At 42.9% G+C, this 17,322-nt stretch overlaps 1 protein-coding gene across 1 annotated transcript in view; it reads right to left on the bottom strand.

The window, feature by feature from the left end:
* The window catches only part of LOC134355967 (hepatoma-derived growth factor-related protein 3-like), a 130,257-nt gene that overhangs the window by 18,740 nt on the left and 94,195 nt on the right, over positions 1–17,322 (bottom strand). The window contains exon 4 of the mRNA XM_063066522.1: positions 2,596–2,754. Coding sequence (XP_062922592.1) covers positions 2,596–2,754 — 159 coding nt within the window. The remainder of the gene's footprint in view (positions 1–2,595; positions 2,755–17,322) is intronic.

The raw sequence follows: 17,322 nt of genomic DNA, 5'->3' as shown, positions 1-17,322 counted from the left end.
GGGGGGGACGACTGGACAAGGGAGTTGCGTAGGGAGCGATCCCTGCGGAATGCAGAGGGGGGGGGGAGGGAAAGATGTGCTTAGTGGTGGGATCCCGTTGGAGGTGGCGGAAGTTACGGAGAATAATATGTTGGACCCGGAGGCTGGTGGGGTGGTAGGTGAGGACCAGGGGAACCCTATTCCTAGTGGGGTGGCAGATGTACGTGAAATGGGGGAGATGCGTTTAAGAGCAGAGTTGATAGTGGAGGAAGGGAAGCCCCTTTCTTTAAAAAAGGAAGACATCTCCCTCGTCCTAGAATGAAAAGCCTCATCCTGAGAGCAGATGCGGCGGAGACGGAGGAATTGCGAGAAGGGGATGGCGTTTTTGCAAGAGACAGGGTGAGAAGAGGAATAGTCCAGATAGCTGTGAGAGTCAGTAGGCTTATAGTAGACATCAGTGGATAAGCTGTCTCCAGAGACAGAGACAGAAAGATCTAGAAAGGGGAGGGAGGTGTCGGAAATGGACCAGGTAAACTTGAGGGCAGGGTGAAAGTTGGAGGCAAAGTTAATGAAGTCAACGAGTTCTGCATGCGTGCAGGAAGCAGCGCCAATGCAGTCGTCGATGTAGCGAAGGAAAAGTGGGGGACAGATACCAGAATAGGCACGGAACATAGATTGTTCCACAAAGCCAACAAAAAGGCAGGCATAGCTAGGACCCATACGGGTGCCCATAGCTACACCTTTAGTTTGGAGGAAATGGGAGGAGCAAAAGGAGAAATTATTAAGAGTAAGGAATATTCCGCTAGACGGAGCAGAGTGGTGGTAGAGGGGAACTGATTAGGTCTAGAATCCAAAAAGAGTAGAGCTTTGAGACCATCCTGATGGGGGATGGAAGTATATAAGGACTGGACATCCATGGTGAAAATAAAGCGGTGGGGGCCAGGGAACTTACAATCATCGAAAAGTTTAAGAGCGTGAGAAGTGTCACGAATATAGGTCGGAAGGGATTGAACAAGGGGGGATAAAACTGTGTCGAGGTATGCAGAAACGAGTTCAGTGGGGCAGGAGCAAGCTGAGACAATAGGTCGGCCAGGACAGGCAGGTTTGTGGATCTTGGGTAGGAGGTAGAAACAGGAAGTGCGAGGTGTGGGAACTATAAGGTTGGTAGCAGTGGATGGGAGATCCCCTGAGCGGATAAAGTCGGTGATTGTGTGGGAGACAATGGCCTGGTGCTCCTTAGTGGGGTCACGATCGAGGGGTAAATAAGAGGAGATATCCGCGAGTCGTCGCTGTACCTCGGCAAGGTAGAGGTCAGTACGCCAGACTACAACAGCACCCCCCTTATCGGCGGGTTTAATAATAAGGTTAGGATTAGTGCGGAGGGAGTGGAGAGCAGAGCGTTCCAAAGGAGTGAGGTTGGAATGGGGACAAGGTGCGGTGAAGTCGAGACGGTTGATGTCCCGTCAGCATTAGCTATAAAGAGATCCAGAACAGGCAGAAGACCAGAGCAGGGTGTCCATGAAGAAGAGGAGGGTTGAAGACGGGAGAAGGGGTCATCGGTGGGGGTGGAATAGTCCTTGCCGAAGAAGTAGGCTCGGAGGCGGAGAAAGAAAAGTTCCGCATCATGGTGAACACGGAACTCGCTGAGGTGTGGGCGAAGGGGGACAAACGTGAGGCCCTTACTGAGGACAGAGCGCTCTGCCTCTGACAGTTGAAGGTCGGAGGGGATGGTAAAGACCCGGCACGGATGAGAGCTGGGATCAGAGGGGGGAGGGGGGAGGCTGGGGGTGTCAATGGAGAGGGGAGGGTTGGGGTGAGAGGAAGATGGAGCCTCTGAGGGCCCAGGAGTTGACGGTGGGATCTGAGGAAGACGGGGCTGCGGAGTGGTAGTGGGGGAAGGGGAGACGGGAGTCATAACAGCAGCACATAAAGACCCGGCCTGGAGTTCAAGGCTGAAGTTGCAGTTGGTGGTTGTGCAATCGCTGTGGTGTCCATGGTCGTTGCTGGAGTCCGGGTTTTGAATATGCCCTGAGGTGTTGGAGCCGGCGAGATCAATGGCAGAGGCAATCTGAAGTTCATGCCTGCTAGTTTCAGGGCCAGCAGGCTCTGGAGTCCATAGATGTAGGATCTTGCGATCCTTGCCTAACATGACAAAGTCAAAAAAACGGCGATTGCAGGCATGAATCCGATGGAGGATGAAATAACGGGTAGTACCATTACAGACGGCGAAGGAAGTGTCCCGAAGGTGTGGAAGGGTCTGGGATAGGGACACCAAGTACCTCCTCATGGTGGAGAGAGTCGCCTTCAGAGCTTGACGGGAGAAGCGGCGAGAGGCAGAGTCAATAAAATGTGAGTACCTGGGATCCTCAGAAGGTCCAAATTGAGAGGCTTGGAAACGAATCCTAAAGCCAACTGGAGTAAGTTGGCGACGGAGATTATTAGATATTCTGGGTAGGATCAAATTTTGAAGATTATTTCTTGTTTGCAAGAAAATTACACAGAATTAATCCGGGTTGGGGGGGGGGCGGGCAGTTTGACAGAAAATATCCAAAGATGACATTGAAAACTGCACTTGATGCTATATTTAGAGAATGCAGAAATAGTTAAATATTTTACCTTGAAAGCAGCTTTTTTCCGTTTGGAGCCTGCTTTTTCATTTTTGCTCTTAGCTTTTCCCTCCTCGTCCATTATCTCTGCCCCTTCACCTTCACTGCTGGCATCTGCTGTATTTCCCCCTTCCCCTTCTGTCTCTGAAGAACTCTGTTGCTGTATCGCCTGAAACAAAGACACAGCAAGGTAGCAGAAAAAAAATCATACATGCTAATAAAATGAATATGTTTAAAAATAACCATCCATTAAATGTTTTATAAGAACACATGAAATCTATAATGTTTTCCTCTTGGTGAATTTACAGTTTATTTTTGCCAATGTAAGTCCTTTATCTATATAGAGGACATTGTAGGTTTACTTTTGAATCCTACAAGACCCTGTGGAAAGGTGTAACAGTAATTCCATCAAGCTCCTTTCGCTCCTTGAATGGACAGGTTTCCTTGCACCAAGTAATGCCTTGCTGGAGAAAGATACTATATTGAGACAAGTGTGAATTTCCATAAAATATGCCACATAACTGTGCTTGCATACATATCAATAATGGAAAGCATAGTGAATAATCATGTGGAATAGTGTTAAGGTCAGATAATTCAGGATATCTGCACAATTTCTAGCAAGGTCAATTTTGTGGTGGCTTCCTGCTTCAAGTTTAACTTATTGTTGTGGTCATACTTCACACCCTGGTATTACTTCACTGGCGTCTGTAACACCTTGCATTTATATAGCTCCATACACAATACCAAGGCCACCATACCATTTACTACCATGAGATTTTGACCTGAAGCACTGTTGCGATGTAGCAGGTGCGGCAGCCAGCCGACACACAGCAGGATCCCACAAGTGATAACAGCTAGATCATCTATTCTAGTTACGTTAGCTGATGGGTAAATGTTGCCCGAGGCTCCTTAATGAATGCCCTGCTCTTTAAGGAGCCCAATGAAATTTCTGCAGGTACTACCATGGAGAGCATTCCAACTGGCTGCACCACTGTTTGGTATGGGGGGGGGCCGGGGTGGGGGGAGTACTGCACAAGATCGAAGTAAGTTGTAGAAAATTGTAAAGTTAGTCAGCTCCATCGTGGGTAGTAGTCTCTGTAGTATCCAAGATATCTTCAAGGAGTGGTGGCTTAGGAAGGTAGTGTCCATCGTTAAAGTCCCCCACCACCCAGGACATGTCCTCTTCTCAATATTACTGTCAAGAAGGAGGTACAGAAGACTGAAGGAACACACTTTCAGCGATTCAAGAACAGCTTCTTCCCCTCTGCCATTCGATTTCTGAATGGACATTGAACCCATGAACACTACCCCACTACTTCTGGTTCTATTTCTGTTTTTTGCACTACTTCTTTTAACTTGCTATTTGATAGCCATATATACTTTCTGTAATTCAGCTTCTTTCTGTATTTATCATGTATTGCATGGTACTACAGCCATGCTGCAGAAGGTTGTAAATGTAGTCAGCTCCATCTTGGGTACTAGCCTACAAAGTACCCAGGACATCTTTAGGGAGTGGTGTCTCAGAAAGGCAGCGTTCGTTATTAAGGACCTCCAGCACCCAGGGCATGCCCTTTTCTCACTGTTACCATCAGGTAGGAGGTACAGAATCCTGAAGGCACCCACTCAGCGATTCAGGAACAGCTTCTTCCCCTCTGCCATCCAATTCCTGAATGGACTTTGAAGCTGTGGACACTACCTCACTTCTTTTAATATACAGTATTTCTGTTTTTGCACATTTTTAAAAAATTTATTCAATATACGTAATTGATCTACTGTTTATTTATTATTTTTTCTCTCTTTCTGCTAGATTATGTATTGCATTGAACTGCTGCTGCTAAGTTAACAAATTTCATATCACATGCCGGTGTTAATAAACCTGATTCTGATTAGTTAATAAATTTCACAACATATGCTGGTGATATTAAACCTAATTCTGATCCTGTTCGTTTTGTACCCAAAACCATGATTTGAAATCTAAAAAACAATCTGTATCCCCAAGCTGCAGCACTGTCAGAGAGTATCAGTGAAAAGTCAACCTAGAATTAGGAACATGTAAAAATTAATTATATTTTGTTTAATTACCATATACTGAATTTTATTTATTTTAATATTTAATTTATTTTATGAGCACTTTATCATTTGACATCAAATTAGGGTTATGCTTAAAATAGCTACAATTTTAAAATCTGTATCTCTGTTTTGTTAGTGGATTTAATGCTGAATTCATCAGGCGCACTTATCTGTATCTGGACAACGTTTTAACAATTTTTCCCTTCATTAACAATAATACAATCTCTGATAGTCTCTGAATAGCTTCTCCTGCACTGTTTGGATCATTTGATTTATTTTTGTTTGAAAGCGTTTGGCACACTAGTGATGTAATCAGATATGGCCAAAACTATTATCTTCTGACATTTTTGTTGTTGCAAACTGGAGCTTCTAACTTTTCCCAGTTGACAGCAACAAAAGTGAAGTCGCTGTGAAAGACACAGAATATAAAAACAAAAGCAATTAGAAGTGAGCAGTATATTTCTTACCGAGGAACACGATTGATGATAGTGAGTACAGACAGTAAATTAGTAGGGTATAAATCGTCTTAAAGAATATACTTACTATTCCAACAACTGTAATGCTAAATATTTTACATTAAAAATTAAAGAACGATTATGACACATCAAATTATACTTTATGAGGTACTGACATAACTAGCTTCAAATTTGCATTATTGAACCTAGCTATTTCAGGAAGAGCAACAACTCATATTCTGTTTGGGAGTCTCCACTCTGATGGCATGAACATCAATTCTATAGCTCCTCTAATTTCTTCCTCCTCCCGCTTCTCCCCTTTTCTCTTTCCCATTTTGGCTGCCCTCTACCCCTTCTCTTCTTCTCACCAGCCTATCGCCTCCCTCTGGTGGCCCACCTCCTTCCCGTTCTCCTATGGTCCTCTCTCTGCTCCCATCAGATTCCTCCTCCTTCGCCTCTTTACCTTTACTACCTATCACCTCCCAGCTTTTCACTTCATCCCTCCTCCCTCACCGGGCTTCACCTATCACCTTGCACTTGTACTCCTTCACCCCCACCCCCCGCAACTTCCTCTCCAGTCATGATGAAAGGTCTTGGCCCAAAATACTGACTCTTCATTCTTCTCCATTGATGCTGGCTGACCTATTGAGTTCCTCCAGCACTTAATGTGTTACTCTGGATCTCCAGCATTTGCAGAATCCGTTGTGTTCAAGTTTACATTATTGCGATGAGCATGCACGCGTTAAGGATATATTTCTCTGATGTCTGATCTAACCAACATTGTTGACATGTCAATGGGATTTTGAACTGCGATTGATGCAGCAAAGCAGAAAATAATCAAAGCTACAGTATGTCATTGAAGTTTCTTCCCTTAAGACTAATACACAATCTTCAAAGAACTTTGTGAAACTGATAAATCAAGTGATCCAGATAACACCAATTTAAATATTCCACCCAACTTTCATTCCCTTTGACTGCTCATCACTCAACCTAACAAGGTTATTTTAAACAGCAGAGATTCTACAGATGCTGAAATGCTAGAGCAATGCATATAAAATGCTGGAGGAACTCAGCAGGTCAGGCAGCATCTAAGGAAATGAATAAACTGTTGATGTTTCGGGCAAAGCTCCTTCACCTGGACTGGAAAGGAAAGGGAAGAAGTACAAGCAAGAAGGGGATAGGTGGTCAGGTGAGGTGATAGAGGGTGCTGAAGTAAGAAGATGGGAGGTGATAGGTGGAAAAGGTAAAGGGCTGAAGAAGGAGGAATCTGATAGGAGAGGAGAGTGGACCATAGGAGAGAGGAGGGGCACCAGGGGGAGGTGATTGATAGGTGAGGAGAAGAGGTAAGAGGCCAGAAGGGGGAAGGGGAAAGTGGGGGAGGGAATTACCAGAAGTTTAAAAAAATGGATGTTCACACCATTAGGTTGGAGACTAACTAGATGGAAAAAGAGTTGTTGCCCCTCCAACCTGAGAGTGGCCTCATCGTGACAGAAGAGGAGGCATTGACCGACGTGTTGGAATGGGAGTGGGGATTGAACTTAAAATGGTCGGCCATCGTTAAATCCTTTTTTTGTGGATGGAGAGAAGGTGCTCGATGAAACAGTCCCCCAATCAGGTGCCACTGTGGTTAGTGCAATGCTATTGCAGCTTGGAGCATTCTGGAGTTCGGTGCTGAATTCTGGCACTGTCTCCGATTTCCTCCCACAACCCAGACATACCGGGTAGGTTAATTAGTCGTTATAAATCATCATTAGGTTAGGGTTAATTGGGTCCGTCAGGGGTTGCTCGGGTGGTGTAGCTCAAAGGGCTGGAAGGACCTACTTGGCAATGTATTGGTGAATAAATAAATCTACCCCAGGTCTCACCAGTGTAGAGGAGGCTGCTTCAGGAGCACTGGATATTGTAAATGATTCCAACAAAATCACAGGATAAGTGTTGCCTCCCCTGGAAGGACTATTTAGGGCCCTGAATGAGGCTGAGGGAGGAGATGAATGGGCAGGAACAGCACTTCTCCTTCTTGCAAGGATAAGCACCAGGAAGGAATGAACGGACAAGGCAATCAAGGAGGGAGTGAACCCTGCCGAAAGCAGACAGTGGGAGTAGGGAAGGTAAAGATGTGTTTGGTGATAGGGATCAATTAAGATGGCAGAAGTTGTGGAAAATGATGCATTGGGAGGCTCATGGGGTGGTAGGTGAGGACAGAAGAAACTCTATCAATGTTAAAGGGGTGAACGCAGATGTCCAGGAAATGGAGGAGATGCAGATGAGGGCAACATCAATGGTGGAGGAATGTAAATCCCATTCTTTGAAGAAGGAGGGCATCTTTGAAAACCTTATCCTGGGAACAGATGCAGCAGAGACGAAGGAACTGAGAAATGGTTATTCTAAGGTTTCTTCATGTCCTCCACAAAGACCTGTAGGGTACTCATTATGTGGTTATTTCTTCAATCACTTTCTCTGCTTTCCCAATGATTAGATTGACCTCAAACAAGAGAAAATCTGCAGATGCTGGAAACCCAAGCAACACACACACACACACACACACACACACAAAATGCTGGAGGAACTTAGCAGGCCAGGCTGAGACCCTTCAGCAGTCCTGCCAAAGGGTCTAGGCCCGAATCGTCAACTGAACTTTTTCTACAGATACTGTCTAACCTGCTGAGTTCCTCCAGTACTTTGTGTGTGTTGATCAGTTTGACATAGGCATTTGATAAACCTATCATGTAGTATTACTTGGCTGTAAGGCAGGTAAAGCTGGAGAGAGATAGAGATAGAGAGAGAGACACACAGTTGCCATACACAGAGCTAGTATGTATGCCTGGAAACATACCAAAGGAAACCCTCACTTACTGCACTCTGCAGGAAATTCACTGCCTGTGTTTGTTAGCTTTACATAAAATTATAATCTGATAAACTGCAAATGGAGGATATTCAGCTAAATGCACCAATGCAGGCTTTCTTTAGATACTCTTCCTAGTTTAGTTCAGCAGCATACCAATAACTTATTTCATATGAACTGCCTTGTCAAGAGTTGCTAGTACTAAATACGCACAGTTAGCACTGGCCACTCTTCTCATACTTGGCTCCCTTAACTGAGAACAACTGGAGTGGAGGGAACTCTAAGAAGAGACAAAACACTTGCTTATTACAAGCAACCAAAGACAAATTTCTCCACTTACTGGTGAAAGTTGTCTGGCTCTTCCATCCTATCTTGATATTCTAATTTCGATATCAAGATCCCTCGTTTTTAAAACCATTTGTTGAAAACTTGCAGCACACTTAAGGGGTCTGAGAAAATGTTCAGGGCAGTCCCAATTACACATCATTATAAATGCAGCAGATGGTCAGCCTCAGGGCACATTCCAACCTTGTTCTACTTTCAGTGCTCATCCAGGCCAAGTTCTGGTTCTTGTACCTTTAGCTGTAACATATTTTAATTGTACGTGACTCAGCCTGTTGCATTTGCATCCTTCAAGAGTTTAAGTGTTATAACAAAACTACACTCGATGGCCACCTAATTAGATATCCGCTTAAAACTGGCTACCGAGTCTTCTGCTGCTGTAAACCCTCCACTGCAAGGTTGGAAATTTTGTGCATTCACAGTAGTTCTGCACACTACTTTTGTAACACGTGAGTAGACAAGTTATTGTCACCTTCCTGTTAGCTTGAACCATTCTGCCCTCTCTCACTAACATTGTGTTTTCACCCACAGAACTTTAATACGGGCACCGCAGTAGTGCAGCAGTTAGCCCAATGCTACTACAGCTCGGGACGCTCCAGACTTCAAGTTCAACTCTGTCACTGTTACGTAAGGAGTCTGTACGTCCTCTCCGTGGAATGTGTGCATTTTCCTCCGAGTGCTCCGGGTACTCAGATTTCCTCTCACGGTCGAAAAGACGTACTGGGTAGGTTAACTGGTCATTGTAAATTGTCCCGGAATTAGGTTAGGGTGTTAACCAGGGTTGTGGCGTTGCTGGGGTGGCGTCGCTTGAAGGACCGGAAGGACAGACTCCACGCTGTACTGCTAAACTGCTGCTCACTGCATGCTTTCAACTTTTCGCAACATTCTCAGTAAACTCTATAGAGACTGTTGTGCATGAAAATCCCAGGACACCTGCAGTTTCTGAGATGCTCAAACCATCCCATACAGTACCAAACATCATTCCATGGTCAAAGTCACTTAGATCACCTCTCTTCCCCATTCTGATGTTTGGTTTGAACAACAAGTGAACCTCTTGACCATGTCTGCATGCTTTTATGTATTGAGCTGGTGCCACAGAATAGAAATTCTCAATTAAGTGTTTGAGGTGTGTACTGCATTAACATTCCATGCCTTTGTCATATGGCAGCATGGTGGCCTAGTGGTTAGCACAACGCTTTACAGTACAGGAGACCTGGGTTCAATTCCTGCCACTGCCTGTGAGGAATTTCATATGTCCTTCCAGTGACCGCGCAGTTTTCTTCCGGGTGCTCTGGTTTCTTCCCACAGTTCAAAGGCATACCAGTTGGTAGGTCAGTTGGTCATTGCAAATTGTCCCTTGATTAGACTAGGGTTAAATCTTGCTGGGCGGCATGGCTTGAAGGCCAGACGGGCCTATTCCACCTGTATCTTAATAAATAAATACACACATAAATAAAGGCACATCCTTTTTGCTCCTTGGTGGCCCATCAGGTTAGAGATCAATTGGAAGTCTTTGATGGGATGTCTTGATTACTGGTTTAGAAGCCTCTAAAAAAGCAACAGGCTTTCTTCATCACACCCTTTTTGGGACATGCACTCTTGGGATATTTAAGTAGCTTGAATCTGCAAGTCCAGGCAACCTGAAAGGGACATTAGTTTTTTTTCTTTCTGTTATATTTCTCTCCATGAAGTCATCCAGTCAGGAGCTTGACCTGCTCCAGACTCTTTATCAATCGCTGGAGCCACCAGGTTAGTTGCATGAGCTAATCTTGTTATAGACCAATAATGTGATCCGCATCTCTCATCCAGCACCTCAACTTAGGCTGGCTTCCTTAATGAGTGGAGGTGCTGGAGTGATATGATCAACTCACCTAGTGTTTGACCTCCTCACACCTCCAGAATTCTAAGGCCCAAATCAGATGAATTTGCTTTTCTGGACCTGTGCTTTGGGGAGTAAATGTTTCTCTGCTTCGTAGAAACAAGGACAACACCTCCTTCCACGTGAAGATATTAGCACACAAGGACGACCACAAATTATAAGCATTCTCCAAGCTACAGTACAGAGCGGGTTTAGAAAATTAATTGCAGGTTGAATATCACAAATGAAATGGAAATAGAGAACTGGCACAGGTGATATGAAGTTGGACAATTTACAATTAGTTTTCTCTTTGGGCATGTAAAATAACATACTTAAGTCAGGGCACAGATTTCATGAAAATTTCAGTACAAATAGATGTGTTTGTAAGGGCAAAGGTCAAATAAACAATAGAAAACAAATAAACAACCTGCATTTTCCCACAAAGCTTTTACAAATTCATTACGTTCTGCATATTTGTTCAACTCGTGTGTTCAACAAAATTATAGTACTCTAGTGATCATTCAATTTCATCAGTCATAATTAGAAACTTACTAACAGCTGATCCACAATATTTCTCCCTTCAATAAACTGTTCAAAATCTATGTGGATGGACAAGAGAGTATAAAGAAAATGAGTAACTCTCAAAGAACTGAGACAATTTATTAGATAAGCAATCCATTTATTTTCATTGAGCCTATGCCAAACCAGCATCAAGCAATCTGCAAGAGGATCTCAGTGGGTCAAGTAGCATCTGTGGGAGGAAAAGAATTCTTGATGTTTCAGGTCAAAACATTGCCTGACACAGTGTTTTGACCCAAAAAATCCAGCTAATTGTTTGATCCCCCAGTACCATACAGGGGTGGACAGTGTCCATAACGCTAAGGGTAGAATTCTGTTCATACTTTCAAAGTTCAAAGGACACTTATTATACAACTTTGAGATTCATCTGTTTACAGGCAGCCACAAAACAAATATTATTTTCTTATTGTTGAAAGTGCACTTACATATTCGCCCTGGTAATGCTAAAATAGCTGCCTGTGCCTTTAAGAGAAAATGGTGACATCATTATGCACCTGCTGAGTAGAAAGTAAGTTACAATGTTCTAGAACGCATATGGAGTGCTCTTATTTTAAAATTATTTTATATATTAGGGAGCTGCTTTTCCCAGGCATGGTGTTCGTATAGGGAGGAAAGATGAATATTGTAATATTTATTTATACTTGTTTGTAAATCTAGAATATCAGCAATTTGACATGTTTTACATGTGGATGCTTTAGATTTTTCCAAGTAAGGTATCAGCGCTGGATAGCGTGGTCGTGTGAGTTCCTTATCGGCCTAGTAGGTTAATCTTTCTAGTAATTTAACCTCAAGGCAATATATTGTAAAGGTTTATTTTTGTCTTACTTTTATTATTTCATGACCGAATGTGAATGTAATAGAGTAATGTGGAAGTGTAATTTCTGTTCACGTAGCGTGGGTGAAGAGAACTTGTTTCAGGGTCTAGCCTATACGTGTTTGGAAGTTAAGCACGTATGTGCCAAAGTGAGTATAGATCTTAGTTAAGAGGAGATGTAATTATTTATATTTTTTATGTTGTGTATAAGGTACAGGGTTGGTGGGATTCTAATGTCGTTTGTATTTGCCTTCTGGAATTGCCACTACCGTATTGGTCTTGAATATCTTGTTTTATTTGTTTTCATACTGTATTCGTAATGAGTTGATGCACAAGTGTGCGGACCAAAACTAAACTGAGATTGTAACAGCAGGAACTGTTTTTTAAAAACTCATTTTGTTTGTTTTATTTTGATATCATCTTTCTGCATTACATCTAAAACAGATAAAGGAAATTAATGACCCAAAAAAAGTATTTGTTGTCCTGAGTGTGTATTTTTCCCAGGCTACAGAAAAAAACCAGTAGAACCCACTAAAACAAAAGAAGGCCATCAAACACCCAAAGTGAAGAGAGAGAAAAAAATTGTGCAAACAATAAAAGTAAGCAAATAGCTTTCAGAACTGAAGTTCACAAAAGTGAGCCCACAGCCAGGTATCATTGCAGCTGATTCAGAAGCCCGTTAGCTGCAGGCCACAGCCTCAGTTCAGTGCAGAGACGAATAAACCTCATCCAGCAGAGAACAGAACCGGCCTCCTTCACCACTGGCTCTACACCCCGACCTTTTAGATCTGGCCCAGCACTTGAATCATCCAGACTCTGGGTTGTTCCTTGCTCTCAAGATCTGGGCACTGCCTGGGTGTCATCATTGCAAGAACTCACTTTATGTTCACTCCTTACTCTTCTCTCCTCCAGCTCTCTTGCCACTCACACCAACCGGAACCCTTCCTGATGCTAGTTCTGTGGACTTGTCATCTGACATGAAGAATACCTCAAAGCTTGTCTCAAGAGAAAAGTAACACACACTGGATATTTTCACCTCTGTCTCTGGAAAGCTTGTTCTGCCCAGTGGATATTACTTTATTGACGATTAGATGGCTGGCTGGTCCTCCCCCACCCCTAACATCTACACTCTGCAGATTAGACTCCTGAGAATAAAGCTGAAAACCTAATCAATATCAATCTGCCAAAGAGGTTGTAATGTGTTGTCATTAATGTTAAACATTGCTGCATTGCACACATTCGAGGATTTCTCCTGGGTACAACAATATAACATAAATCAGAAATGATCCATTCTATGCTGGAATTGATGGAGTGATGCTGCACTACCAGCAATTAATTAACTGTCAAGACTTTCAACATTATTTTATACAAGAGACATATAAACCTTACTACTCCGTAAATGTTGGCCAATAATTATCCCTCTATCAATGTCCATACTACAAATTATCTCGCTATTGTCACTTTGCTGTTTATGCAGACTTGTTCTATGGTAATTTGCTGTCTCATTTCCAACAATATAATAGTGCCTACATTTCAGATAAAGAAAATATTCATGCTGAGAAAACTGAGAAAGGAGTTATAAGTGGAGTTATTTTTTGCTTCTTACAATGAGGATTACAATTCACTTCTGAGCTGTCTTTGGGTAGTCATGGTATAACAGTTCACCTGTGAGTCTGTCAGGGTCAGCTACTGTATCTGGTACTCCTGGACTGGCCTCCTGTATGTCGGTGAGACCCCACGTAGATTGGGAGACTGCTTTGCTAAGCACCTTCACTCCGTCCGCCACAAAAAGCAGGGTCTCCCGGTGGCCACTCATTTCAATTCTACAAGGTACTTCTCTTTCCCATTCCAACACGCCAGTCCACGACCTCCTGTACTGCCACAATGAGGCCACATTCAGGTTGGGGCAACAAAACCCCATATTTCATCTGGATAGCCTCCAATCTGATGCCATGAGCACCAATTTCTCCAACTTCCGTTAATTGCCCCTCCCTCTTCTCCTTCACCATTCTTCATTCCTGTTTCTCTCTCTCACCTTATCTCCTTACTTGCCCATCACCTCCCTCTGGTGCTCCTCCCCTGCCTTTTCATCCATGGTCTTCTATTCCCACCTATCAGATTCCCCCTTCTTCAGCCCTTTATCTCCTTCACCCATCAACTTCCAAGGTCTTTATTTCACCCACTTCCCCCTCCCAATATCACCTACCACCTTGTGCTTCTTCCTTCTCTCCCCCCACCTTTTACTTTGATCTCTCATCTTCCTTTCCAGTCCTGATGAAGGGTCTCATCCCAAATTGTCGACTGTGTACTCCTTTCTACAGATGCTGCCTGACCTGCTGAGTTCCTCCAGCATTCTGTGTGTTGAGCATAGGACAACAGTTTCCTGATCTTTGATAAAAATTTCTCTATGTGCTCTCAGGTCTGTTCATCTGTTCAATCAGCTGAAATGTAAGCAGCAAAATATTTCAGGAAAAACTAACTAAGAAATGGAGATATGAGGAGATATTTAGGTATAGATAGATAATATTGATTTTCCATTAATAAGATGAGCTTTCAAAACTCCTGTCCCTATGAATGCATATAGTCATCTGCTCTTGGTCAAATGAGAACTAAGAACACTTTTATTCATTACTGTTGAACTTTATATTTAGATGGATGCCTTTAATATAAATTAGGACAGCTAGAGATATGTCACTGGCTGCAGTCAATCAAAAATATTTGGTCAGAGTATGCTTTATAGTACCATTGCTACAACAGGTAAGTTAATTTATACTTATTTCGAATACAAATTCGAAATGAGTATCTGACGATCTAAACTGGGCCCAACATATTGATGCAGTTACAAAGAAGGCACAGCAGCAGCTATATTTCATTAGGAGTTTGAGGAGATTTGGTATGTCACCAAAACCACTAACAAATTTTACAGATGTACTGTGGAGAACATTCTAACTAGCTGCATTACCATCTGGTAAGGCGGGGGAATAGGGTGGTACTGCAGAGAGTTGTAAGGTTAGTCAGCTTCATTATGGTCACTAGCCTCCGCAGTATCCAGGACATCTTCAAGGAGCGATGACTCAAAAGGCGTTGTGCATCATTAAGGACACTCATCACCAAGGATATTCCCTCTTCTCATTACTACCATCAGGCAGGAGGTTTAGAAGCCCGACGGCACACACTCAATGACTCAGGAACAGCTTCTTCCCCTCTGCCATCCAATTTCTGAACGGACATTGAAACATGAACAGTACCTCACTATTTATTTAACTACTTAACATATATGTTACTGTAATTCACAGTTTTATTTCTTTTCTATTCTGTGTTGCATAGTTCTGCTGCTGCAAATTTAACACATTTCATGACATGTCAGTGATATTAAACCTGATTCTGAAACTATGGAGGCTTTCTCGATTACCTGACTGGCAGACCACAGTACGTGTGCTTGCAACACTGTGTGTCCGACAGAGTGATCAGCAGCACTGGGGCTTCACAGAGGACTGTCTTGTCTCCCTTTCTCTTCACCATTTACACCTCGGACTTCAACTACTGCACAGAGTTTTGTCATCTTCAAAAGTTTTCGAATGACTCTGCCATAGTTGGATGCACCAGCAAGGGAGATGAGGCTGAGTACAGGGCTACGGTAGGAAACTTCGTCACATGGTGTGAGCAGAATTATCTGCAGCTTAATGTGAAAAAGACTAAGGAGCTGGAGGTAGACCTGAGGAGAGCTAAGGTACCGGCGAGCCCTGTTTCCATCCAGGGGGTCAGTGTGGACATGGTGGAGGATTACAAATACCTGGGGATACGAATTGACAATAATCTGGACTGATCAAAGAACACTGAGGCTGTCTACAAGAAGGGTCAGAGCCATCTCTATTTCCTGAGGAGACTGAGGTACTTTAACATCTGCCAGACGATGCTGAGGATGTTCTACGATTCTGTGGTGGCCAGTGCAATCATGTTTGCTGTTGTGTGCTGGGGCAGTAGGCTGAGGGTAGCAGACACCAACAGAATCAACAAACTCATTTGTAAGGCCAGTGAGGTTGTGGGGATGGAACTGGACTCTCTTACGATGGTGTCTGAAAAGAGGATGCTGTCCAAGTTGCATGCCATCTTGGACAATGTCTCTCATCCACTACATGATGTACTGGTTGGGCACAGGAGTACATTCAACCAGAGACTCATTCCACCGAGATGCAACACAGAGCGTCATAGGAAGTCATTCCTGCCTGTGGCCATCAAACTTTACAACTCCTCCCTTGGAGGATCAGGCACCCTGAGCCAATAGGCTGGTCCTGGACTTATTTCCTGGCATAATTTACATATTACTATTTAACTATTTATGGTTTTATTACTATTTAATTATTTATGGTGCAACTGTAATGAAAACCAATTTCCCCCGGGATCAATAAAGTATGACTATGACTATTTGGCAGAAACTACAGGTTTTAAAGCTACAGACATTTTTTTTTGATGGGGTTGGGAGTTTGTTCTTCGGAAGCGAGTCCCGATGACAACAAAATAGAGGGCCAGCAACTGCCATCGGGAGACGGGGAAAAAAGAATGGCAGCTCTACTTGTTTACGTCTGTTGGCCAACTTCAAATCAAATGAGAACACTTAAAAGCAGCTATGCAACTTCTACATAATTATATATAGAAGCTGGAAAGACTTACAATTTTTAAATTCTTGGAATAGAATTGGCCAAATAGGATCCCATGGGATCGCGTGGGTAAATTATTTTAAAGACAGTTTTGTGGAACCATGACATATATTTAAATTGGACTCCATATCAGGATGAAAATGTTTATTAGAAACACAGTTAGCAATTTAAGACAAATTTCAGGCAACTGATTGAAACCTTATTATGATAATGTCCATAATATCTCAAGATGCTTTGCTGTCTGCATAAAATTCCATGTAGAAAAATAAATTAGTTAGCTCTTTTGATCCCCAGAAGAAAACCAAGGTTATTAACCTTTTCTAATTGAGGAATCAGTAATTTTCTACAAAAGCAGGTGTTTATTGAGCTGAATTTCAAATACAGCTATTTAAACTCATTAGCTCGGTCCACATAGCACTGGCATTTCTGATAACTTTTAAAAACCCAGTGGATTCTTGTAACAATAATTTCCCAGCCATATGATAATCCCTGCAGAAAGAGCAAGATTAAATTTGATGTACTCCTTCACTGAAGTAAAAAAAAACAGGTTTTCAGATTTAAGGATCCATCCAATAAGGCCCTGTTTAGAAGACCTTCACCGGATAAATATCATAGAGATTTAGCTTGAGCGACAACTAGTTTGACTGTGGAACGTAAATTTTGTGATAAACAAATGCTTCTGCAATTCATGAAGAATGCTAATCGGGGAACTCTAGTAAGGAACATTATCTGCTGTTTACTAACCACTTCAAGTAAAAACTAGCCTCTAACCTCTTCTCACCTGCCTATCACCTTCCCCTCCTCTTTCCCTTTCTCCCATGGTCCACTCTCCCCTCCTATCTGATTCCTTCCTCTCCAGCCACATGGCTTTACTCATCACCTTATAGCTATCATATAGCCATATAACAATTACAGCACGGAAACAGGCCATCTCGGCCCTTCTAGTCCGTGCCGAACGCTTACTCTCACCTAGTCCCACTGACCTGCACTCAGCCCATAACCCTCCATTCCTTTCCTGTCCATATAGCTATCCAATTTTACTTTAAATGACAATATCGAACCTGCCTCTACCACTTCTGCTGGAAGCTCGTTCCACACAGCCACCACTCTCTGAGTAAA

This window comes from Mobula hypostoma, chromosome 13, assembly GCF_963921235.1.
Source record: "Mobula hypostoma chromosome 13, sMobHyp1.1, whole genome shotgun sequence".
NCBI classification, from domain to species: domain Eukaryota; kingdom Metazoa; phylum Chordata; class Chondrichthyes; order Myliobatiformes; family Myliobatidae; genus Mobula; species Mobula hypostoma.
The sequence above is the reverse complement of the archived record's forward strand: the minus strand, read 5'-3'. Positions and strand labels throughout refer to the sequence as shown.